The 26,216-nt window shown below is 54.9% G+C and overlaps 1 protein-coding gene across 2 annotated transcripts; it reads right to left on the reverse strand.

Moving 5' to 3' along the window:
• Positions 1-1,209: 1,209 nt before the first annotated feature.
• On the reverse strand, positions 1,210-24,069 carry COG7 (component of oligomeric golgi complex 7). Of its 2 annotated transcripts, none has more exons than XM_054994733.1 (18): positions 23,994-24,069; positions 23,093-23,316; positions 22,680-22,828; positions 21,807-21,923; positions 20,965-21,133; positions 19,086-19,168; positions 18,076-18,198; positions 8,663-8,777; positions 7,130-7,257; positions 6,527-6,681; positions 6,135-6,251; positions 5,441-5,506; positions 4,763-4,946; positions 3,943-4,080; positions 3,747-3,830; positions 2,329-2,443; positions 1,711-1,854; positions 1,210-1,508 (listed from the first exon to the last, which is right to left on the reverse strand). In XM_054994733.1, the coding sequence occupies exons 2-18, from the start codon at positions 23,256-23,258 to the stop codon at positions 1,342-1,344; spliced, it is 2,220 nt and encodes a 739-aa protein (XP_054850708.1). In that variant the 5' UTR covers positions 23,259-23,316; positions 23,994-24,069; the 3' UTR covers positions 1,210-1,341. The 2 variants fall into 2 exon arrangements, with proteins under 2 accessions (XP_054850708.1, XP_054850707.1); XM_054994732.1 differs by having other exon boundaries at positions 8,579-8,777.
• Between the last annotated feature and the right edge of the window lie 2,147 nt (positions 24,070-26,216).

Here is a 26,216-nt window from a genome sequence, read left to right on the forward strand (position 1 = left end):
ATGCATGCAGGACGTCCCTAAAGGCGGGAGGGGGGAGAGGGTAGAAACCTCCAGATGTGGGTTGAGCCCCCACACCCCTCCCACAGGGCCCTCTGCTCTCCCCTCCCCTGCCTCCCTCCAAGGGCAACCGTTCAGCCACGAGCAGGCCCTAAAAAATATACAGCCTGTTTGGGAAGAGGAGCCCGGAAGCATGCTTGCCCCAGACAGCAGCATCCAGTTGGCGCTCTCCACTACTTCCACTGGCTGGAGGAGCCGCTGGGTTTCCCATCAGCACCGCTCCAAGGTCTCCCCCACAGAAAGAGCCGAGCAGAACACCTGCCAGGGAGTAGCAGCCCAGGGGGCTTTTGGGGGGGGGGTCCTCGCCTGCCTCTGCAAAGCTTCACTAGGCTGCTTCTGCAACACAGTGGAGTGGCCAGCTGCCACTCCACCACTGTACCACCACCATCCGCAGCTTGAGGCCAATATTTACACTTTGGCAGAGTGCTGAATGCTGAAGAGTTGTGCGGAATATGGAATCCTGGATCCCCTGCCCACTGGACACCACATTCCAGCCAGGTGCTTTTTGAAAAAGCCCCACCCCACGTGCTGGGCCAAGCCCCCCCCCCCATGCAGCTGGACTGGGGGAAGTACAGACACCAAGGCTGAGCGCCCACCTGTCTGCCCTCCTCATCCAACCAGGAATGAGCGGCGGTTTTCCTGCCCCCCCCCAGGAAAGGACACATGAGCAACAGATTCCACAGTATCAACAAGGGAGCTTCACAGAGTTGCCTTCCCAGTTGGCACAGGAAAGAGGCGTGTAGTGGGCAGTTGTCCGGGACTCAGCCCCACCTTGAATGGCTGCTCAGCACTTTATTTAGAGTCTGCCTTTCTCACTGAGATCCAAGGCAGCTTACAACAATGCAAGCAATGGAACTGGTTTCCCTGCTCATGCCCAGCCCTGGCAGGCCCGCACCGGACTGCTGCTGGCCAAAACCAGCCCTGCGCAAGAGGCCATGGCAGTGGGGTCAGGCAGCATCTGCGCCCGCCAGCACCAGAGCTAGAGCAGCCCAGTTGACCTGGCCCTCCTGCAGCCGCGTGGCATTCAAGGCCTCGTGAGGGTGCAGCCACCCATTTCTCCCCCGCCCCGGTCATTTGAAACCAGCTTTACTCCAGAGATCCTTTGCAGAGACCCTCGAGCATGCCCCCCAACAAAGGGCACAAAGGGCTAGCTGCCTCCGCAAAACGTTTATTGAGTTCTCCGCTCCCCCCTCTGCAGCAGGCAGGAGGTTGGGGGCCCTTGCTGTCCTCGTGCTGCGCACAGCCAGTCTTGCGCTTCAGAGTTCTCGCTCCGCACCCTGGAATTCAGGGCTCCAGGCCCCGCATGGCTGCGATGGTGCTGGCCAGCCGCCGGGGTACAGGCTTGGCTGCCTGCTTGTACTCTTCTGGTTTGGCCTTCAGCAGGAGAAGGGTGTGCTGCAGGGCCTTGGAAGGCTGCAGGCCCAAGGCATCCAGGACGTTGACCAGGTAGTCTGCAAAGCAGAGTGAGCAACTCAGCAGGAGCCATTCCCCACACCCACACCCCCAGCATGCGCAAGCTCCCCTTTGTGGGCTCTGCTGCTGCTAGGACAAGGGCAAAGTTGAGCCCGCCTACCCTGCCCATAGCAGCCCCAGGGGAACGGAAGAGGCCATCTGCTGAGAGGCCACCACAGACATGCCCTGGTCTTGCCTCACCGATGTCCGTGGCCAGCTGCTTGGTGGCGTGGGGGGTGAGCTTGGGGATCTGCAGGATGACTTCACAGTAGGTCTGCATCGTGGCCCTTGCGAGGGAGCCCAGCCAGTAGTCAGCCATGTTGTCCAGTTCGGGAAGCTCATCCCCTGAAGGGAAAGAGAGGGCATGGCTGCCTGAGCAACGCTGTCACCCCTGGGGGGGAGTAAAGGGGGCAGCCTGTGCCCATCTCGGGGGGGGGGGCGGGGGTGGTCCCAGCTGCCACAGGAGCCAATGCACAGGCCGGGAGGAAGCAGCCAGCAGCCTGTCCCAGACGCCCTCTGCATTGCACGGAACAGCCCCTTGTGGGATTCGTTATCCCTTGCCCAATCCTGGAGGACCCCAGCCCTGGTCCCACACTACTGGCACGCGCCTGGGCCACGGCCTCTCACTCACTCACTCACAGGCAAGACTAGCAGCTCTAGAGCCCAACCAGGACAGCTTCACAACCCAGCCTCTTCCTCTGCCCCTGAGAAGGCTGGCCTAGACCACCAAACAAGGTGAGGGGGGGCCTTGTGACCAGAGGGTTTGAGACTCCGGGAGAAGGGGAACAGCAGGCAGGGCTGGGGGGGGCCTCCCCATACCTTGCTCCGGAGGAAAGGGAAGTTTCCCCATGTGCAATGCCAGTTCCAAGGCCGAATCCTCCTGCGTCACGAAGGGCTCCAGGTGGAGGGGGAGAGACATGAGGTATTGGCCGATCTAAGCGGAAGCAGAAGGGCTGAAAGGGGGACCAGCAGCAAGACACAGGAAGAGGCAGCCCGGAAACAGGCTGCCACGCAGCATGAGCGCAAACAGAGGTGGTTGTTCAGGGCAGGTGCAGTTGCCTCCTGGGCACAACTGCTGCCCCCTCGCCAGTCCCATCGATGGCCCTCTTGGCTGCTGGTTCTGATGAGCCCACAAGGAGGGCCACTCTCAGGCCCTTCAAGCCGCCTCCTCCTCGCAAGCGGCGGCTACGTGGCCGCCTGTCAGGAATGCGGACTCTATGAGACTCTTTGAATTTATGCCGGCTGAGAGGGGGATGGCAGGAAGGGATGAACCCGCACCAGGCCCCCGCGGCCCTTTCTTGCATGCCCAGGGGAATGCCAATCGCTACTCTAGAGTCGGGGAGGAATCTTCCTCCGGGCCAGATTGGCCAGCGAGCCTGGAAGTTTTTTGCCTTCCTCTGGACATCGAGCAGGGGGAGTGGGGGGGTGGCGGCTGTGAATTCCCTGCATTAGGCGGGGGGGGGGGGGGGGTTGGACTAGGTGCCTCTGGAGGTCCCAGCTCATGGTTTCTCTTTTTCTGAGAGGTCTTGGCTTCACCTCAGGGCTCTCCCCCCGTGGGTGCCTCTCCCACCCACACCCCGGAGATGCTATTGGAGGCAGAAAGCCAGCAGAGAGACCACCTTTGCCAAAGAGGGGTTTTTTTAATTGTATATGGCTTTTTACATGCTTTAATGTTTATTCATAATGTTTTTATTGTTTTTAAACTGTATGTTATTAATTGTATGTTGTCACACCGCCCTGAGCCCGTCCGACGGGGAGGGCGGTCTAGAAATGCAATAAATAAACAAACAAAGATCCAGAGCTGGCACTCAAACCCACCCAGCAAGGGGATATCTGGAGAGCAGCTCCAAAGAGCTCCTGCGAAGGGGAGGGGTGAGGAGTTGGCAAGCGGTGGGAAGAGGAACTCGCCTCCTTTCCTCCCCCCTCAGGGCTGGTGCTGGAGTCAAGGCAGGCCAAAGGGAGGGCTGTGACTGGCCTGCACAAATCCCTGGGTCCAGGCGAGAGGACCACGGGCTCAGATGGGTTTGAGAGGGGGGTGGGCAGATTTACACAGAGATGGTCTCCTCACTGGCCAGGAGCCACAATACCCAAACGGGATCTCCAGGCTGAGAGAGAGAATGCCTCCGACTCTCTAAGGCTGGGAAGCCGCAGGCCCACAGCCTCTCCGGACTCTGCTCGAGACAGGTGTCCGGGGGGCTCCCGGCCGCCCCCTGCACCCCCTGCCCAGCTCCTCTTACGTTGCTGATGTACTCCAGAGGCGTGAGGCTGAAGTTGGGCAGGTCATCGGTCAGCATCTCCCCCGGCCCGGCCGTACTCCAGCCCTGGGCAGCAACCAAAGCAGAGCAGAGCATGTCGGCAGGGCAGGGCAAGGGGGGCACCCCCTACTCCCGCTTGCACCGACCCACCCTCGGGTTCCTCAGGCACGACGCTCACCTCCGTCATGGCTGCCTGCAGCAGCTGGTGCTTAATACGCAGGAAAATGGAGTCAAAGGCCAGCTGGTGGGCCAGTTGGTTGAGGCGGGCGAGGGCAGAACGCGGAGCAGCCAGGAGGTTGTGGCTGGTCCCTTTCTCCTGGGAAGCCAAAGTCACCATCAAGCCAGATCCTGGACAGCCTCACTGCCGTTCCCAGCCCTACCCCCAAAGCCACAGGGCACGAGCAGCCTGCTTGGCACCAGGAATGGAGGGGAGCCGCTCAGCATCTTCCGCCTCATCGGGCCAGGCAGACCCCATGGTTGACTCTGGCTTGCCCTCACCGCGAGACCTTCACTTGCAGGCTTGGGAAAGCCCTTGGAGACAGACTGCCAAGAAGAGGCCCAGCTGGGCTCAAGGGATCCAGTCTTCGGATGCTGTGCATGTTCCGGACAGGGCGGAAGTCAGTGCCCATCTGCAACCATTCTAGGTGCATATGGTGGAGCGGTGAGCTCTGAGGTTTCGTTACACAGCCAGTCCTGACACTGCACCACTTCCTCATTGGCCGCATTGCACATCTGGCTCAAGACCCTTCTGGTTAAGGGCAGGCCACGAGAGATCTGGCAGAAAGCAAGAGCCGTCCAGCGACAGGGGACACCAGCTCTGTGCGGCATGGGTGGAGGCTCTGCTCAACTCCCGTACCCACAGGGGGAGCTGCCCTATGGGGCAAGGGGGTGGGGCAGAGTGCTCCAAGGGGCGATGCGTGCAAAGCTCAGGTGAGAGCCAGCTAACTCAGTGCAGTCCACCTAAGGGACGCTTGCCAGGCACACGGCCTCCTCCCTACCTTGAGAGCATAGAGGGTCTCCAGGAAGGCAGCGAACTCCGTGGGGCTCTCCTGCTGAAGGTAGTTGTATTCCTGCCAAGGGTTCTTGACAGCAGTGGGCCTCTCCGAGCTAGACTCTTGGAGGCTGCCCAGGCCACAGGAGCCGTATGAGTCCGAAAGGTACTTGCCAGCTGTGGAGAGGATCCTGCAACCGACCGGACAAGGAGGAGGGGCAGCTGCAAAATGGCCCTGGGGGTGGGCCCGAGGGGCTCCCCCTCCCAGGCAGCACCCAGGCCCAGAAAGGAGGGCTCTGCAGGCTTCCTGGGCAGGACACGGGATGACACAGCCGAGTGTGCGGGAAGAGGAGCCCCGGCTGAACAAAGCCTGCATGCACAGCCAGGGGGGCTTGGGCCAGCAGATCAGTCAACTCGAGCATGGTTGATTAATCCACAGGACTGCAAAGCGAGGGCACACTTGAGGCTTTTCTTCACCACGTGCCGGGGAAAGACAACACTTGATGAAAAGGGCTGTGAAGGGCCGCCCTCCTTTGTCAGACGGCAGACAGGGAGCTGCAGGAGGCTCCAGTCTTTACCAAGGCCCCCCCCCCGCACACGCACACGCACACGCACCCCTTCTAAGCCCCAAACCGGCAACTACAGAGGCCCTCGACAGCCACCCCCTGCCCTTCCCTGCCTCCACCTGTTTGCCAGCTGCTGCTCCAAGTCTCCACACTGGCGCAAGAGTTCCCCACAGGCAGCCAGGATTCTGAGGGGAGAAGGGGAAAGGCACCCGTTAGTCCCCTGGGCCCGCCACGGCCACCATCACTCCAGAAGGGACCGGCCGCTTCCTCTGGGACTGCCGGAACGGGGATAAGCCAGGCTCTGGGTTCTCCCTGGGGAGGGAGGGGGCAGGGAACGCATCACCCTGTTTTCCAGAGTCAGTGTTGGGAGAATAGCAGAGAGTCCAGCAGCACCTTTAAGACTAACCAACTTTATTGTAGCATAAGCTTTCGAGAACCACAGCTCTCTTCGTCAGATGCATCTTGCATCTCTTGTATCTGACGTGGAGAGCTGTGGCTCTCAAAAGCTTATGCTACAATAAAGTTGGTTAGTCTTAAAGGCGCTCCTGGACTCTGCTATTTTGCTACTGCAGACTAACACGGCTCACTCCTCTGGATCAGTGCTGGGAGAGACTCTGAAGAGCCCGTCCCGCTCGGCTCGTGCCTTCCTGTTCTCTGCTTGTGATCAGGGAAGGAGGGGAGGGGAAGGCCCAGCCGATGACCCTCCATGAGCCAGGGAGGCCATCCGTGACCCCAGCCCTTGTGATGCACCCACTGCAACGGGCACAGAAGAGAAGGAGGACGCACAGCCACTTCCGCACCCCCAGGGCTTACCGGACTGAGCTCTGGAAAGTGGTCCAGTCCTCCTGGAAGAGCGAATGCAGAGGGATCTCGTCCAGCTTGCCCTTCTTCCGGATTGACTGCAGGGTGCTGCTGAAGTCCGAGGCGTACCTGGGGGAGGGGCAGAGCAGAGCGGCACCATCCAGGAAGCGGAACTACTGGCCTAAGAGGTCCACAGGAAGAGTCCCGCCTCGTGGGGGGGGGGGACGGGACGGGACGGGACTGAGCCACACACCAGCGCACCCGAAAGCGCTCCTCGGAGGCAGGCCCGGGTGCTGGCTGCTCCGGAACCCTTTGCCAAGAAGGCCAAGCTGAGTTCCCTGCCCTAACCTGCTTATTGCCCCCCTGTGCCAGCCCCCCCCTGCCAGTCACAACCATGGACTTACTTGCCAAAAAGGGCTCGCAGGGCCTTGAGGAGGCCACCCACACCCAGCCCGTCCGTCAGCTTCAGGCAGTTGTCAACCGCCAGCAGGGACAGGCCAAAGATCTTGTTCACTGACTGGCACAGCTCCTGGACGCAGTCCATGATCTCACCGTGTTCCTACACAGCCACAAAGCACCAGTCAGCCTCCCCTCCAGGGTGGCCAGAGAGCCACACTGCCCACCCTCCCAAAGGCCCCAAACAACAGGGGCGGAGAAACCACCACCTCTTCTTTGCTGGCTCAGCCCGCCTGACCACCACCACGATTCTTAACACAGGACTCACAAAGGCAGGCAGGCAACTCTCCCGCAACACGGCCTCCCAAGAGCACAGAGCGCCAGCAAGGCCTTGCCCACCCAAACCGGGCTACTGGCTTGGAGGCTTTTGCCATTTACCCGCTCTGAGCCAACAGAGCCCCCCTGCTCTCCAAGGCAACACTGCAGAGGCCAAAGACTGCCGCTTTCACGAGGTTATGCACAACCCGATTTCGTTGCTTTTCCCTTGGCTTATTACGTTTGGGTAACATTCAGCGCAGCCAAAGACAGAACCAGGACGGGTTCTCACCTACCAGGGGGACAGCACTCATCTGGATGAGGAGGTTCTCTTCCTCCAGGGCACCATACTGCAGCTGGAAAGGCTTGTAGGGCCCATAGATGGCTTCCACCAGCTCCGTCACCTTCACCAGGTTGCATTCCCCTGCAGGGCCAAGAAGAGAAACTCAGCACCCACCATGGAGGGGAAGGGAAGGGGCCAGCTGGCCTTGGCGGTTTTTTGAATCATGCATTCATTTATTTAAAATATGTGCATGCCTGCCATTCTCCCAGGCACCCTGGGATCCAAGGCAGGTCACAACAATATAGAAAACAATATAATATTTTATAATATTTGATGTATGTGTCGCCCTTCAGGACAATTTAACACCCACTCAGAGTGGTTTAAAAAGTGTGTTGTTGTTATCCCCACAGCAATCCCCCTGTGAGGTGGGTGGGGCTGAGAGAGCTCTGAGAGAGCTGTGCCTGACCCAAGGTCCCCCAGCTGGCTTCAAGTGGAGCATCAGACCCGGCTCTCCAGCTTTGAGGCCCGCCACTCTTAACCACCAAACTCAGGAAATTCTCTGGCCAAGCTGTCACCTCGGCTAGTGTGACCAACTGGTAGCTCCACTTTCCAAGGTCTGCCCCCCCCCAGGGAGGCCTCCCCCACTCAGCTCCTAGGCAAGAGTACAGGCAGCCCTCGTTCTAGGCACCATCCACATTTTGTGGTCCCAAATCCAAAGGAAAGAGCTTTGGGCCCAGAAGGATCCTTCAAGTCAACAGAAAAGCAGCTGCTAGCAAACCCCACTGTTGGGGGAAACCCCTCAAAATCAGCAACCTGGAACAGCAGAATATGCAGCAGCTGGCTGGCTGTGAGGGCCCCCACAGTGACTTGGTCTCCTAGGGTCCCCCACACCCTTGCCAGAGAATTGAAAACACACCATCGGGGATCGCCACACCCCAGCAGAGCATGGCAGGGTGTTCCCCGCACGGCGTCCTGCTTGCTGAGACCCAAAGCCCTCGCTGGAAGCATCCATGAGGCCCTGGACCTGAAAACGGGGGCGGGGGACACACCCTCGAACCGCATCCGTTCCTGTCCCAAAGTGACCTCAGCGGTGGTCCAGCCAGTGCTGCTCTCCCCTCGCCAGGCCCGGAGGAGGAGGAGGAGGAAGGTGCCTCCCGACCCCAAGAGGCTGAGGGTTACTGGTGCTTGCAAGAAGCAGAAGGGCCAAGCAGTGTTTACTCAAGGTAGTATCAGAAAGGTTCCACTTCAGCAAACACTCAAGAGAACTGTGTCAATACCACACCGGAGTAAGGTAAACAAAGTTTGGTACAAATGTTATGTAACTTATAAATACCATCAAGACAAACGCTAACAAACTGTGTTCCTGTAAAAACTCCCACATACAGAAACCTGTGGCCGGGGGCGGGGGGAGAGGGCGGGGAGGAGCAGATTCCGGCCCCAGGGAAAGCCAGGGCACGCTTACTCAAGCTGGGAAGCAGAGCCACCTCCAGGCCACGTGCGAAGTAGGCCGTGGCGGCATGCAGGCCCAGGAGCTGGCCCAGCTTGCCTTCGGGGTTGGCCCGCTCCAGGGCAGTGTTGAGGCAGACGGGGATGGAGGGTGCCAGAGCACCAAGCGCCTGGATCAGCAGCACAGTCACCACCTGGTGGGGATTCTGGAAGACCTGCAGGAGACAGAGCGAGATGCCAGCCGCAGCAGGCGGTCCAGGCAGGGCCCAGGGCCTGCACGCATCAGCCTAGGGTGAGGCTGGGAAGAAAACCCAACCCTTGCAGGGAGTCCTGGGGCCACAGCCACAGGCACACCCTGTCCCAAGCGGGCTCCAGGGGCCTCCCCAGTGGCTTCTGAGGAAGGTTTCGACACCCACCCACTTTCTCTGTCACTAATTCCTCTGTACATGTGAGGTGAGCGGTAGCCCTGGAACGTGTCTGACTCTTGCCCAAATCCCAGCACTGCTCCTGCCCAAGCGGGGGAGCAAGAGACTCGGGCTCCCTGCAACAGCCACCAAGCCCATGTTCTGGCAGCACAAGCAGCACGGAGAGCGCCAATCCCAGCTCCTTAGGCCCTGGGTGAGGGTGGCGTGCGCATACACAGCTCACACCATGCTGGCTGCCACACCCAAGAAGCTGCAGGGATTGGAGTGCAGGAGAGGGATCTTGGCACTCCCCACCCCTAGCATGTGCTCACGGCGCCCAGATTTGTGCCACAGTAGCCAAGTTGGAAAGCACCATCTGTCCCACCCCCCACCCCCAAACTAAGTGCTTGTCAAGAACCTCCTCCCCAGAGAAAGAGGTTCTGGACAGTGTGTCTCCTACAATGTGTGCCCACAAATCCCATCCTCGGCCTGTGAGAAAAGCCATGGGCAATGTGCCAGGACACCAAGCGGTCCCTGTCACCCACCAAGGCTCAGAGAGCATACAAGTGCATCACAAGGGAAGGGGCCAAGGCCGCTATTCGCAGGGGAGAGGAACCCAGTGCTTGCTCATGGCCTAGAACAGCGATGGCGAACCTATGGCACGTGTGCCACAGCTGGCACGCAGAGCCCTCTCTGTAGGCACGCAAGCCAAGTTGCCGATCACTAGGTCCAGGGCTCATTTGGAGGGGGAACGCATGTAACGGCGTTCCAGTAGCTCTGAGCAGAGATCACATGGGTTTTGGCCTTGCCCACGTGATTCCTTTTCCTCAAGGCTGCCTCCCTGCTGCCCGTCTCTTTAGCAGCAGGAAGCGGAGGCAGTAGCCAGGCTTCTGGGGCTGGCTTTCTAAAGAAGAGTAAGCTGCTTTGATTTAACTTGTTTTACTTTCAGTCATGGCTCGTGAGTGAGTGAGTGAGTGAGTGAGTGAGTGAGAGCTTGCAAGCAGGGCTGCTGGTCTAAAGAAGGGCAAATTGCTTTGATTTAACTTGCTTTACTTTCAGTCGTGGCTCTTGAGTGAGAGTGAGAGAGAGTGCTTGCAAGCAGGGCTACTGGTCTAAAGAAGGGCAAACTGCTTTCATTTAACTTGCTTTACTTTCAGTCCTGGCTCTTGAGTGAGAGAGAGAGAGAGAGAGCTTGCAAGCAGGGCTGCTGGTCTAAAGAAGGGCAAACTGCTTTGATTTAACTTGTTTTACTTTCAGTCATGGCTCTTGAGTGAGTGAGTGAGTGAGTGAGTGAGTGAGTGAGTGAGTGAGTGAGTGAGTGAGTGAGTGAGTGAGTGAGTGAGTGAGCTTGCAAGCAGGGCTGCTGGTCTAAAGAAGGGCAAACTGCTTTGATTTAACTTGCTTTACTTTCATTCGTGGCTCCTGAGTGAGTGAGTGAGAGAGAGAGAGAGAGAGAGAGGTTAATTAGTTGGGACAATTGTATGAGTTGCTTTTTCTTAACTAAAACCTCAGTATTCAGGTTTCATTGCAGTGCTGGCACTTTGAAATAAATAAGTTGGTTTTGTGTTGCAGTTTGGGCACTCGGGCTCAAAAAGGTTCGCCATCACTGTCCTAGAACATGCAGGATGCCGACTGGTCACTGAAGTCTGAGTGGCCATTAAAGAGCGGAAGAGGGAACACTGACTTCAGATAACTTTAGAATCCAACACAGACTTTCCAAAGCAGGAGGCCAAGCGCCGACCAAGAGACTGATCCGCTTTTGTATCCCGAAGCTGCGGGGCTCGTGGCCAGCCACCTGAGGCCCCCACCCCAGGAAAACAGCAAACGCCCCTTTGGCGACCCGCCTTCCAGCCCAGCTCTTCCCTCGCGGGCCTCCTGGCCACTGCTCTGCAAACCACTGAGGCCAGACCTTCCTGGCACTGGCTGTCACCTACCAGCTCTGGCCCCCCCTTCTCCCCCCCCTCTGCCCTGCCACGAGAGCTTCACTCATCTGAGCAAGGCCTTCGGAGGGTGCCACCCTGCAAACGGGCAGGATCAACAACAGCCCACCCACAGGCTTCCTGTGCTGTGGCTCCCCAACTTGGTGTAATGTTATTTACTTTATTTACTTAATTCGGCTTACACCCCGTCCTTCCCACAAGCAGTCTCAGGGCAGCTTTCAACAGAGTGTACCCAATTAAAAAATCATAAGAAATATAAAACCAATATGACAGCTAAAATCCAGGCACCTCTAAACAATAAATTGACATTATTTCTAGTCCATCTTTCTCACTGAAACTCAAAGCAGATTACACAATGTAACTCAATGCAATTAACAGGATGACAGATCTAATAAACAATGTAATAGTGTTGCAATAATATAGATCAAAGCACATTATACGAATCAGTACCAAGCCCATACATAGTAATGCACTTGTATTTTGGGTGAACTCCTCAACTTTGCATGAACTGTCTGTGTGTTTTTTTCAGAGTGTTGGGTAACCAAAACAGGTGTGCTTTCATCTCTTGACAGCTAATTAAAAATAGTGGATTCCATCTAGATTAATGTTTCTTTATCAGAGACTGGACCAATAGTGGTCTAGTATCTTAACTCTTTCTGTCATTTCGCATAGATTTATAGCTTTGTTTTGCAAGTTGGCTATAACGTCAATTTTTGGCTAATTAGAAGGTTATGCAATAGAAATTATGAATATTCAATGAAGCATTAAACCAATCATAGTTTGTTTATGCTATTACATGAAAAGAACTTAGATATTTGCATAAGATAATCTACAAAGCATGCAAAATTCAGATAATAGATTACAGTTCTGATTGGAAAATATCTCATGAGAATTCTAGGTGAGAATTTATCCTTGCTTGGTATGCTATGAGAATCTTAATGCATTTCATAGGAACTTTGATTGTTTTAAAGAGTTTATTAGGAAATGTTAGCAAGCTTAATTCTTACTGCCTTTCTGTGTTCTATTTTTGTAGGATTTACATTAATAATCATATGTTTTCTAATTACTTGCTTCATTAAAAAATTAAGAGTATATTTTCAATAAAGAAAATAAAACTCTAACAGGTGTCTGTGTACCTTGATGAGAAGCGGCAAAGCAATAAAGAACCTTTTATAAATAAATGTACTGATAAGCAAACTGTTCAAAAGAGCAGTTTTGTTTGACAGGTCTTGAACTAATTGCTGAACGCTATCCAAGAGAAAAGATAAATCTTTCCTTTGGAATAGTGGAAGCTTAGGTAAGATGCAGGCAAGAGAGCCTGTTATAATAGGACTAGGAATGGTAGAAGTTGGAAATAAACCTATTGCCTGTACAAAGTATTAAGTGTTAAACATGACATGGCCTGCCTGAGGAGGGCAAGAAGGCTCCCTCTCCTGGCATTCAGCAAACTACACACAACTGAATTATTCAGGAGGGGTTTTTTGAAGACAGGTAATATGCCTGTACCCTGACCTGGATGGCCCAGGTGAGCCTGATCTCATTAGCTCTCAGACGCTCAGCTTGGTTAGTAATTGGATGGGAGACCTCCAACGAAGACCAGGGTTGCAGAGGTGGGCAATGGCAAACCACTCGTTAGTCCCTTGCCATGAAACCCCCGCCAGGGGTCACCATAAGTCAGCTATGACTTAAGGGCACTCTCCACCATAATACAGCTGTACTGTAATGAGGAGGTTCAGAAAGAGGTTTTGGTAAAGGGACAGGGACTGTGTATTATACTACTGCGTATAGTTATGTACTGTGGGCTGATGCAAGTATCACCCTCCTATGTAATTTCTGCATCATTTAATGTGTCGTGTTAATGTTTAATGTACTGATAGTATTATTAGAAGAAAAAGTGAAGAGCCTGGAGGAATGGAACGTCATGTGTCCAGGCCTGACCCCAAGGCCCGAGAGGTGTGTTGCTTGCCAGGGGCAAAGATCAAGGATATCACAGACCAGGTGGCCAAGCTAGTTAAACCAACAGACCATTACCCATTTGTGAGTACATGTGGGAACAAACGACATGGCCCTGAACACTACTGAACACGTTAAGATTGACTATGAAGTCCCTAGGGGCAACTGAAAGGAATGGGGGCACAGGTGGTATTGTCTTCGATCCTGCTGGTCAGAGGAAGAGGAATGCAACAGGAACAGAAGATTATGGAGGTGAACCATTGGCTGCGTTCATGGTCCCAGCAGGAGCTGCTTGCATTCTGGGACCAACAACGACCTTTTCTTGAAGGTGGCCTGCTTGCATGCAACGGACTCCACCCGTCAAGGACAGGGAAGAATGTGTTTGGAAGGGACCTGGGGAGATTCCTCGGGAGAGCGTCAAACTGACATTGCAGAGAAATGGAGACAACGGGCATAGGAATTTCAGGGAAGAAGGAGAACAAATAGCAGAAGCCTAGCTGGGAAGGCCAGGTCAAAGATGGGAAACGTCACAAGGCTTCCAGTGCCCAAAGCTTGGACAATAAGAAGGAGAAGCTTGATCTAGGAATGCAGATGGAAAGATACGACTTAGTAGACTTTGCTGGATGATTCCCATGACTGGAATGCAGTAGCAGATGGGTATGAGTTGTTCAAGAACAGGAAGTGTCGTAAAAGTGGTGGAATGGTGCTGTATGTGAGGAAAGGGCTTGATTGTCGGGGAATACTGGAAGAGGAGAGTGGCAGCCCAGTGGAAAGTGTCTGGGTGAAAATAAGAGCGGGAAGGATGAGCAGTTTTGTGGTTGGGGGCCTGCTACAGACCACCAGACTAAGGTGATGAAGTAGATTCTGCCTCTTATGAGCAACTTAATAGGGTATCCAAGAAACACAGCCTTATAGCTATGGGAGATTTCAACTTCATGTGTGCTGGGATTTCCACTGACGTGTGCTGGGATTTCCACTGACGTGTGCTGGGATTCCAACTTTGCTACATGTCCAGGGACACAAACTTCCTGACCTGCCTGGCTGACAACTTCCTATCTTAAATGATGAGGGAAGCAACAAGGGGCTCGGCCATACTGGACTTGATATTCACCAACAAGAAAGAGTTGGTTGATGGAGTAAAAGTGGTGGGAACTTTTGCCAAACTCACAAGTTAGATTTCACTAGGCCAAACTTTAATAAACTTAGAGATATGATGAGAGTTATTCCATGGACAAGAATGCTGGAAGGAGTGAGTGAAGGGTGGGCTCCCCTAAAAGCTGTTGAAGGCTCAAGCTGTTATTATTCCAGATAGATGGAATAGATGGTAGAGGATCTAAGAAGCCAATGTGGATGAATGGAGAGCTCTGTGATGAGCTAAGGAAGAAAAAGGAGATGCCCAAGAAACTGAGGGAAGGAAATGCATCTAAAGCCGACTAGGGGCATCTAGGCACTGAGATCAGCTGAGACTGACCAAGGTGGCTCGCCACAACGAGACGACGTTGTTCAGATACATGAGCAGCAAATGGAACATGAAGGAGGCAAGATCCCCATTGCAGGGTAAAAATGAAGAAACTCTGATAAAGAACAGAACAAGGGCAGAAAGGCTCCATGCCTACTTTGCCTCAGTTTTCTCCCTGAAGGAGAGAACAGGCCCACCTCAAGAAGGTAGTAAGCAAGGCATGACATCGGGGCCGCTGGTTGACACGAGCAAAGAAGTTATGGAGAAGCACCTTGCTTCTGTGTACAAATCCCCTGGGCCAGATAGGGTGTACTTGTGTGCTTAAAGAACTTTCAAAAGAGACTGCAGTCATCCATCATCTTCCAGGCCTCTTGGAGGACAGGTGATGTGCCAGAAGACTGGAGGAGAACAAATGTCATCCCAGTCTTCAATGAAGGGGAAAAAGGACAGTCCTGGGAACTACAGGCCAAGTCAGCCTGTCCTCAGTCCCAGGGAAGATACTGGTGCAGACACATGGTGATATGAGGAAGTCAGCACAGGTGGTCCCCAACTGTCTTACGAGACCAACCTCATCTCCTTCATGACTGAGTGACAGGCTTACTGGATCATGGGCATGTTGTCGATGTTGTTGTTCTCAATTTTAAAAAAAACTTTTGACAAGATTCCTGATGATGTCCAGATAGGTAAACTGGTGGACTGTGGACTGGACTCTAGGGTGGTTAGATGGACAGGGAACGGGCTGGACAGCCGCACCCAAAAAGTAGCTCTCGGTGGCATCGTGTCTGAGTGGAGGGAGGTATCCAGTGGAGTGCCACAGGGCTTGGTTCTGGGCCCAGGGCTTTCCACTATTTTTATAAAAGATCTAGATGAGGATGTGAAGGAATTGCTCATTAAATTTGCAAATGAGACCAGACCTGGAGGAGTAGCAAACACCCTTGAAGATAGAGATAGAATTCAAAGAGATCTGAACACACTGAAAAAGTGGGCAGATTTGAATAACTGAACATGGATAAGTGCTGGGTTCTCCACCTGGGTAACAAAAAGGCAAAGCATGCATACTGGATGGGATGCTAAATATGAATAGTCAATGTGATGCAGCAGCAAAAATGGTGAATGCAATCTTGGGATATTATCAACAAAGATACAATATCCAAATCCCAGGATGTCATTGTCTCAGCATATACTGAGGCCTCCCCTGGAGCACTGTGGGCGGTTCTGGAGGCCTCACTTCAAAACGGATGTGGACAAATTGGAACGGGTGCAGAGGAGAGCAACCGGGATGCTCGGGGGCCTGGAGACCAAGCCCCGCGAGGCAAGACTGAGGCACCTGGGAATGCTCAGTCTGGAGAAGTGGAAGTTGAGGGGAGACCTGATTGCTCTCTTTCAGTATTTAAAAGGCTGCCACTTAGGGGAGGGGAGGAAGCTGTTCTTGTTGGCAACAGAGAATAGGACTCAAAATAACAGGAAGATATTGGCTAGATGTTAGGAAAAACTGTTTCACGTTTAGAGTAGTTCAGCAGTGGAATCGGCTGCCTGGGGTGTGTGGTGGGTTCCCCCTCATTGGCCGTCTTCAAGGAGCGGCTGGAAGAATCCTTGTCGGGGGTGCTTCAGGCTGTTCCTGCATTGGGCAGGGGCTTGGACTAGATGGTCTGTAAGGCCCCTTCCAGCTCTATGATTGTCCTTTGTTTCAGCTCCATGTTTAGATTTCTGCTATCCAAATCCTATTACACTGTTTATTAGGATGTCCCATCCTGTTGAGCATATTGATCTATACCACGCCCTCTTTAAGGATGGATTAACCAGCTGTCCTTTCAACACGTGTGCGACCCCTCCAAATGAGTTGGCACGAAGTCCCCTGTATGCCAGGATGGCAAAGTAACCATCCCCATCTCCCTTGGTCCACTGCTGCTGAACAGGACTGGCAGCCTGCAGCAGTGGCTGAGAAAAAGAGCCTCCACTACCCAGAGGAACTTGCCTCCGCCCTTGCCATTCATGCGCACCCCCCCCCACCCACACACACACCCATACACGCACTGAGCCAGCTCTTGGGAAAAGCACCAAATGAGGATCCCCTGCTGCCAACCGGCAAAGGTCAGCACAACCCGAGAAATGCCTGCAGGGCTCCTTGCCAAGGCGGCTGAAAGCCGTCACACCTGAGATAAACATCAGCTTTACTCTTCACGGGTGAAAGGACCCATCCGCCTAATCTGATGAAACTGGCAATTGCCTACAAGAGCTCAGGTCATAACTGGCAGGGTCGGTCTCCAACAGGCCCCCTCGGGCTCCCTATCTCCTTGTGGTGGTTATGGACTGAAAGCCATAACCCAGAAAGGTCTGCTGGAAAGCCGCGGGCTTCCCTTCTGCTCTGTTCCCGGACGGGAAAGGTGACGCCTCGTGGTGTGACAGCTGGGTCAGCCACAGGCTGGAAAGTGTGGAGGGTTAGGACAGAACCCCCCCCCCTTGGGGCTGGAAAAGAGGACCGGGGCCAAAACTGACCACTGAAGAACATCACATTTCCTGCAGGGGGGGGGATTCCCTCCCTCTGAAAGCCACACTCTCCCTCAGTTAGACCCCGTTTGAAAAGAGGCTTTGGTTTTTTAATTTTCGTAATCTGCCCTTAGTCTCACAAAGAAAAGTGGACTGAAACAAAGAAAATAAATTTGTGGGCACCTAGTCAACATACTCGGCTCCGGTATCATGACAGATTCTAATTGGAAAGCCCTCGTGGAGCTACCTGGCTGAAAAGCCAGGGCCCAACCGAGGGAGGAGCGTTCCAGGCTGCTGGGCCCGCTCTGTCCTTCTACAGAGAAAAGAAGAACTCCCAGCCAGCCAGCCAGCAGTCAAGGTCTGGGGCCCATTCTTGGATCCTCTCAAGGTTAAAGAGGGGGGCAAGGGAACATCTGGTAATAGCCTTCAGCATGGAACAAGTAAGCCCCTTCCTGAAAAGCAAAGTGTTTGTGCCTGGGACATGCATTCTCCACCGGGAAGCCCGTTTCACTAGCAACGGTTATTCAGCAGGGCGAATCTGAGCCGGCCAGACATGCAGAGACTTTGGGGGGAAAACACCCCGGATCAACCACAGGAGGACTGAGAGGGCAGCATTGCTGCCCCCCACTACCTCCCGCCAAGATGCCCAGCTTTAGAGGAGGACATATCCAGGCAGATCAACACTCTGCACTTAATGGGTATCAATCCTGCCATTTAAAACAGGCCTGCAAATTTATACTCTCCTTCACTACCTATACAGAATGCCGCCTATTAGAAAGGCTTCACAGAGCTCTACACGTTTCTCCAGACAAATCTCTGCAGCCACAGGGGCTAGAAACTTGCTTCTAAACACACACAGACAGCACTTCTTAGGATGGTAAGAGACCACTTGGGCACAGCACGGTCACAGATGCACAGAAAATATACCAACAGTGGAGGATCTTTAAGAGAATCAAATCTGACGCAACCTTCCACGTGTGATTAAATCTTCAGGCATGCTATTTTGGAATGCAAATCTAGTGAAACTGCACAAGCTGGCTAGGAAAACCCAGAAGGGATGCCCTGGGCTGTAACAGAAAGGGCGGGCATTGAACTCTGGCAAGAGCCCCAACCTGGGCCGCATCTCGATGATGAAAGTGACCACACAGCGGCCAAGCTTCAGTTCAGAGTCCCCGCTTTACCACCCGATCTTCACCTCCTCCCCCTTGGTCACGCCAGCCCCCACCCTGGCTCCGACGGCAGTTGCTCGGACACCCTCCTCTGGCTGTACCTGGCTGGCCCACTGCAGCTCCGAGTGCCACGTCCCCAGCAGCATGTCGTAGAGTTCCATCAGCTGTTGGTCCAAAGGGAGGTCGGACTGGCACAGATCTTGCCACATGGCCACCAGCTGCACCTTCAGTCAAAAAAGGGGCTGGCATCAGCACCCCCAAGCAGCCCTTTTTTGCCCTTGGACAAAATGGGACCAGGCAGGCTCCTGCCATCCCTGCTGCCCACAAGGGCATAGACTTGTGCACCTGGCACCAGCTCAGTCATCTCTGCACAGCCCCCACCCCACCACAGGCTCTTTGATAATCAGGTGGGAGTCTGCAAACGCCCGCGCCAGCCCATCTGGATCAGGACCCAGCAGAATGGGGAGGGCAGAGCACGGGATCTGAGCCGGGAGAAACCACCACTCCCCCGAGGATCGCTCACCTTTAAGAGGGCGTTGCCTGCAGTCTACCCCACGCTCCCCCCCTTTTGTAAATGGACGCTGAAGAGTGTTCCACATGTGGAAAATGAACCAGGCCCAGGCAGAGAGGCCATTTAATTAAAGTTGGAATGCTGCTCATTAAGGTGCATGAAACCAACACCGCCCCAGCTCTGCACCTGAAGCGCCTGGCAGGGACCCATGGCAGAGGCTCAAGGGGGTGTGGCCGTTGTGTCCCAGGGAAGAGGAGCACGGCGAGGAACTGGCCAGCTGCCCACAACGCAGCTCCTCCACTGCCAAAGCCTCTCTTGGGTGGCGGCGGGGAGGGGGCTGGAGCCTTCCTCTGCTTCTCTGGACTGACCAGGTCTGGCAGCATGTGGAGTTGGTGGCCACTCCTCCCCATTCACACTGCTCCAGACAGCCCCACACACACACACACACACACACACACACACACACACACACACACACACACACACACACACACACACACACACACACACACACACACCTGGGCCTCGCAGTCAAAGCCAGCCCCCACCCTTGCGTGATCGGGGGGGGGTCACCTGGCAGCTGTGCCAGGGGCAGGATACCTTGTGACACTTGTAGTAGTAGGCCAGCAGCTGGGGCAGCCGGTCGATCTCCGCGAAGACCTTCACAAACACCTGGGCCTGATCTGAAACGCAGCAGCACCAGCACAGGACCCATCAGCCGATCGGGGCACCCAAAGGTCATCCGCTCCAGAGGCCTGGAATCCTGGGCTGGGGATCTGGAGAGGCCGTGGGGCTAGCAACTGTCCACTGATGTGCCAAACAGGCCCAGAGCTAAGACAGCCAGGCCTCAAGCTGAAGGCTGCTGGCCAAGCTCCCACGGGATCTCTCCACACTGGGTGAGCGGGCGCCGAGGCAGCCCAGTGGGCAGAAGAGTGGTGCCAGTGGGGTGGAAAGCCCTAACTCTGCACGCACGCAGCCGGGTGTCACCAGGAGGAGAGCCTGGGCCAAGCAGCCAAGTGTGTGGCACAGGAAGGAAATACAAGGCAGTGCTAGGGATCATTTGGGGAAAGAGAGGGGACCGAGAGCCAGCACCGCAGTGCCCCAGCACAGATCCATGGCGTGCTCCCGTTGGGAACACTGCGTCCTATTCCAGCTGCACATTTTAGTATAAGGATATGGTTGAGCTGGGCAGGGGGCAGAAAAGGCAACCTAAAAGATCAAGAAGTTGGCACACTTTCTCTGCGAGACGAGGCAAAAGAGCTGGGGATTTTCAGTTTAGAGGAAAGGTAGTGGTGGGAGAGGGAAGACTGCAGACAGAATTACACCCGAGAAAACACACAGGGACACCTTCTTCTCCCTCCCAGTGCAGTTTGTGAGCAGCAGACTGAGGACAGACAAACCAGAAGCTCTTCTTCTGAGAAAGTTATCAAGCTGTGGCCCTCAGTGTCACGATGTCAGTGATGGACAACAGTTTAGCTACCTTAAGCCGCAAACTCACAGAGGAGAGGTCCACCCACGGCTAAATGGAACCTCTGTGTACAGGGTCTGTCCCTCTCATAATGCCAGTTGCTGGGGGGAATCCGTGGGGGGTGGGGGGGTCTGGCTGACCACTAGGAGAAACAGAAGAGTGGACTGGATGGACTCCACTCGTGGGATCCTGCAGGGCCCCTTCTGATGTGCTTCAGAGGCAGCAGCTCCAAGCAGAACTCCCTTGAGCAGCGCAAGGTTACCCCCTCCTGGTGGATTCCTAGCACTGCACCAAGGGAGAGCGCATGCGAGAGTGGGGCTCAGGTGACGGCCAAAGGCAGATGAATTCACTTCATTGTCCAGCCTGCCCCCTCCTTTGACAATGCAGAGAACAAATCAACAACCCATCACAGCCAAGAAGAGAGTCACTTTTCACCACGGACATTAAACCCAAACCACAGAGGGCCTCTCAGGCTACAACTCAAATATCACCTGGCCAGGAGATGTTTTTGGAGGCTACAAAGGACGTGCTCAGGCTTGGGTTCAAAGGGAAGGGACCAGCTACCAAGTGCTGCATGGGCCCTGGCCTAGAGCTCTGGGCTGACTCTTTCCCCTGGGCAGGAGGCCGCTGGCTTTTTGGACACTTGGAAGGGGGCCCAATACAGCCAAAAGACCACCACTTGCCGCACTGGGAAGGCCCCCCCCCAGATCTCCCTGCAACTTACCAGCTCTCACTTAAGGGGCACAGACCCCACAGCAACAGCAGGGGTCTTATTTATTCCTGCTATGCACCAGATTTAAGCTCTGAGGCTTTCTACTTTGGGAGCACAGGGAGGTCTGACAGAAGGAAGCCCCCGTCTGGGATTTAAATACTCAGTCTTTTAGGCAGGCATGACCTCCCCACCCCCCACACACAGTTCCCACGCCCTTTTCTTGGTTGGACTCCAGCCGGCAAGAAGGACGTGCCCCGCCTTCCCACCCCCCCCTGCCAAGGCTGCTGCCTCCTACTGACCAACAGACTGTGTGTTGAAAGCCGCCACGATCTGGGGGCTGGCCAAGGCCTCCAGCCGGTTCTTCAGGGCCTCCAGATGCACACACTTCTCTGAGAAGTCCGGTGTGTCCACCAGCACCGTCAGGCTGTTCTGCATGCTGGTCAGCTTGGCTGAGATCACAGACACATCCTGTCCACAGAGAAGAGAGCCCCGCGCTTGGTTAGCCTCCCCCAGAACCAGCAAAGAGCCCCCTCTCTCCGCGGCATTCAGCAAGTCTCCCTACTTCAAGCAGCTAGCTAGCCCCCTTCCCCTCATTGCTTCATTGCTGTCTGTGCAGAAATACAATCTGTGCTGGCTGCTGAATCCTTTTGATTTTGTCTCAATGGACAAAGAACTTAATTTCCAGACTGAAAAGAAAGCGAAAGCGTTCAGCGGCCAGTGCAGGCAAAATCAGTGCACAGAACAAAACCCAGGGTGCCTGGAGATGATATGGCTGCTTCTGCCACACCAGGATCCTGCACATGGCCACTCACAAGGAATCACAAAAGTGGCTCTTTATTGGACATACAACCGAGACACACTTAAGACCTCTTGAGCAGAACCCCCAGCCAGCTTCGAGTAAAGCCAAGAAAGAAAAGAAAGCCTTTCCGAAACAGCGCCTGAAAACCAGCTGGCTGTCCCAGGGAACAAGCAGCGCTGGCCCCAGGCCCCCTGTCACAGTCGCCTGCTCCAGCTTCGGCACTGCCTCCATTCATCTGGAAGGGCAGATCTGAAGGGGTGCCTCACTGCCAGGCTGTCACCGGAAAGCAACCTCCTCATCCTCCCCTTCACAGTCAGGGGTGGGTGGGTGGAGGGAAGATACCTGGGTTTTAAAAGTCTCTTCGATATCTGCACTGAGGGTGCTCCACTTGTCAGCCTCCTGGAGTGACTCAGCTGCAAGCTGCATCCTGGATTTCACATGATCCAGTTCTACCAAGACCTAAGATGGAAAGAACAACGCAGAGGGCAGAGAAGAGCTGCATCCCTCATCAGAAAGGGACCCTCTTCTGCACACCATTTACCCTGGAGTGGCACCCGGGTGCAAGTGAACATTTTGATGCTTTCAAAGCCGCAGTGGTTTACAGGCTAGGAGATGGAGACAACATACGATCGCAAAATGAGGTGGCAAGGCCAGTGTCTGCCTCTGCCCGATCAGGCCTGCCTACTTCTCCAACCCAGGGAGCTCTCAGCCCCTGCCTGCACGCACGCACGCACGCACGCGCACGCGCACGCGCACACGCACACGCACACACACACACCCATTGTTATTTTCCCCACAGTCTCTTCAAACCAGAGAATTGGCTCAATCCAGCCTGGCTTCAGTAATGTCTGAAACTGGTCCAGTTTGAGCCCACTTCTACCACCAGGTCAGAACAACTGCGCAAGTGAATTATTACTATGCTGACTGAAATTAGCTACCTCAGTGTTAATTTGTATAAGGAGATCATTCGACCCAGTTAAAATCGTATTCCAAATCTCCTTCTTCAAGTCCAGATGAGAGAGTCAAATAATACTGTTTCTTTGTGGTTTTCAACAGGCTAACATGGCAACTGCAACCACAGCAAGCAGGGACAGATGATGCTCCCAACCTCTGTGACAAGCCAGGGGGCAGATGGGCAAATGGGTGTGCTCTCCCAAGGAACACGGGCCCCAGGGAAAGGACGATACCTCGGACCCCCCCCCCCCCCGCAAGTACCTGCATGGACTGAGCTGTGTCCTGCTCCAGCCTCTTTATATCTTCCCGCACCAGGACCATCTGCTCCTTCAGGAAAGTTGCCTCCTGCCTCAGGGCTTCCACCTCCCGCAGGACTCGGGGCATGCTCTGCAGCGCCTGCTGACTCGTCTCTGTGAGAAGGCAAGGGAACCATCCCCTGGGCAAAGCCTCCAGTGTTGGGGAAGCAGGGGCCACAAACACACTGACAACACGGAGAAATCTCACCAGCAGGGCAAGCGGGAAAACAGCCAGCTGGCCCAGGCCCTGGACGCAGGGGGAGGGCAGCACTCACAGATTCAGGGCGTTTGGGGCCTGCCTGGCTCCCTTGCCCAGAGTTACCAGAGAGGAACCCCAGAAGGCAGCAGCGGGGGGGGGGGGTTCCTACAGCACCTCACCTTCCACTGCTTTGTTGACCTCTTGGATAAAGAGCTGCAGCTTCATCACCAGGGTGGCTGCCTGGGCATCCACTTTGCCTTGTGCCTCCTGCTGCCCTGCCCGGAAGGCCCCATTCACCCAGGCCTTCACCTCAAAGTCCTCAGCCAGGAACTTGGAGAAATCCATGCCGGCCCACAGCACTCCTCGCGAGGGGCAGAGCCGTAAGGACAGGAGCCTGGAAGGGCTGAAGGGGGACAGACATCCCTGAGGCTCTTCAGGCCGGAGGAAGCAGAAGCGGGAAGTTCCAAAGCAACCAGCTGTGTAAACAGCTCAGCCACTGCCCTCAAAGTAGAGGCCAGAAAGGTGCCTCTGCAAAGCCCCCTGCAAGGCAAAGATCCCCAAAGCACCTCTCAGTTGGATCCCCCTCCACAGAGCAGAGGACGACACGTGTCCCCACGCCCACCCCTGTCCACACAGCGCCCTTGGGAGGGGAGGTATGCAAAGGGCAGCCAAGATCTCTCTCTATGCACTGGGACACAAGCCCAAGTCTCCCGGGCCTGTTTCGCGCATGCACAAAAACAAGGCGAGGCAGGAGCGGCGGGGCCTCATGAGGCGGGTGGGGCAGATGCCAGCGTGCACAAAACCACCCAGCAAACGGAAAGCTAGCGCAGCAAACAAAAGGTTTCTACGCTCCACTGTGCCAGTTTTCTATGGGTAGGGGGCCTTCAACTTAAGGCGGCATCTTCCCTGCACACAACCAGACCAAGAGCAGGGAGGCGCCCCTGATCCTGCCCCGCCTCTAAACAGGGGCCCTGGCCACACAGCTGGCCCCCCCCTTGGGCACAGCCCGGCGACGCTGCCTCCCGGCGACCCGCCCACCCCGCCGCCCACCCCTGCGCGCAACGCGGGGCCTCGCCCTACCTGCAGGCTCAGCAGCCCGCTCAGGTGGCCGCCATCGTAACTGAGGGCAGCTGCGAACGCCCAATCTCCGCCTTCGACGGCGTCACTGCCTTTCCTTCCGGGATTTCCGGGAACACCCCCTACACGCTGGGGATTGGCTCCGTGCTGGCTGAAGTGGCCCAGGATTGGTTCAAAAAAGCCACCTATTTCCTGGCGTATGGCATCCTACGATTGGTTACCTGATAGGGCGAGAAGGCACGAGGGGGCCAATTGCAGCTGGTCCTTCCAGCCCACTCGAATCTACCGCGGTGAACGGCGGCGGCTTCGAGACGGTCCCCCGAGGCCCGAAGAGGGAGGGAGGGAGGGAGGGGAGGGAGAGCGCGCACGGCCGGCATAGCAGAAAATCAGCCGCGCCTGGGAGTCTTTGGACGCAGGGGAGGGCTGGATTATTTCTAGCCGCTTTCGCGCCCCCCGCCCCGCGCTCTCTGAATGCAGCGCCCCTGTGTGGGTCCGTATCCCGCCGCTGCTGCTCGGCTGAGCCGGTTCCTGCCCGTGCGGATGCTCGGCTGAGGACCTGCCTGTCGCCCCCACCGCCCTCCTGCCCTGCTCCCGAGGCCGCGTGACTTGCTGCTCTGGCCCGAGCCCGGCAACTCTGCGTGCGGAGGGCGTGGAGTGTGGCGCCCTGGCCAGCTGCGCGAAAGCCCCCCCCCCCCTCCCGCGCATGCAACTTTCTCGGCCCCGTCTGTCTCTCCTGTGTGCAAAACCGCCGCCAAGGGCACCAAAGCCCGGGACAAACCAGCTGGCAGGACAAGGGCGGCGGCGGCAGCAGCAGGCCCGTGTAGGAAAAACGGGGGAGGTGGCTCGTGATGAATGTATTTATTTATGCCGTTTATGGTCCGCCATTCTCATCGAGACTCAAGGCGGATTACAAAGTGTGAGAGAAATACAGTCCGTATCAAGGACAATTTCATAAACAGTGCCATAGGGTAAATAAACACAAGCTTACAAAGACACAGCATTAGCAAGGATCCAGTGCAGAGTTGAAGAAATGATGAAACAGAACATAAGCAATTCTAGGGCTGACATAGGAGCACATGTTTAAAGCAACAGCGAGTACTTAAGGCAACATAGTGGTGAAGTCTATGGTCCCTAACTCATTAGAGGAGCATCTGAAACCCCTCCCTACAACACAAAAACCTTTTTGAATAATTTGGTTTTGCATCGTTTGCGGAAAGCCAGGAGAGTAGGGCCTTTCCTGACCTCCTCAGGCAGGCTGTTCCACAGGGTAGGGGCCACCACAGAGAAAGCCCATGAGTGGGCATGCTGTTGATTTCGCCCATGTGCAGGCTGGCACCTGCAGGAGACCCTGTTCAGATGGGCGAAGCTGCTCTGGAGGAACATGAGGGGGAGAGGCAGCCTCACAGGTACGTCGGGCCAAGGCTGTGAACAGTTGACGGCCAATACCCTGAAATGAGCTCGGTAACTAATAGGTAGCCAATTAGCAAAAATGGACACAATTTTGACAGCTGCAGGCTAATTAAACAAGGTCCTGAAAGAACGACTGTCTGTCTACATACATGCCATGATTGTGTTGCTGACATTTATTGCTTACTGCTGCTGACATGCTAAAGTCATGCTACTGTATTAATGTGTATTAATTAATATGCTCTCTCTCTCTCTCTTCCTGCATAACTGTAGTGCAGATGTTACTAAAGACCCAAGCAAGGGCCTCTCCCTTCTCTTAGAGAAATAGGCAAGTCTCGGCTAGCTGTAACCTTGAAGTGTAAATGCCAACCTCAACTACTAACCCCAAATGCTAGGAATAAGTTGTTGTCTGTCTGATTCTTAGTCACAACTAAGTTGAGTCTCACAGAACCTGTGTAAGCTATGTGCCAAATGAAGTATAACAGAGATTGCCTGATTTGAATTACCACTTCTGTCAAACTCCGTGATGGAGGGCAGACCTGAACTGTATGGATTCTAATAAAGCTACTTCTTAGGGAGCCAACGTGTATTCACTGCAGGTGGGCTTCTACCTGCCAGGGACTGACAGGCTGGGTTGATTCCACCTGCAAACCAAAGATCCTGACAGGTGACACAGCAGCCAAAGGAAAAGTTGGATCCCATGTTTCTTTGTCCATGAACTGGGTCCTTTTCTGACCTAAGAGTCAGAAAAGGTGGCCCAATGAGTTCTTCACAGTGGATTCACGGCCAGATTTCTTTTGGTAGGTGCATTGTCCCAAA

The sequence above is a fragment of the Eublepharis macularius genome, chromosome 12 (genome assembly GCF_028583425.1).
Source record: "Eublepharis macularius isolate TG4126 chromosome 12, MPM_Emac_v1.0, whole genome shotgun sequence".
NCBI lineage: Eukaryota > Metazoa > Chordata > Lepidosauria > Squamata > Eublepharidae > Eublepharis > Eublepharis macularius.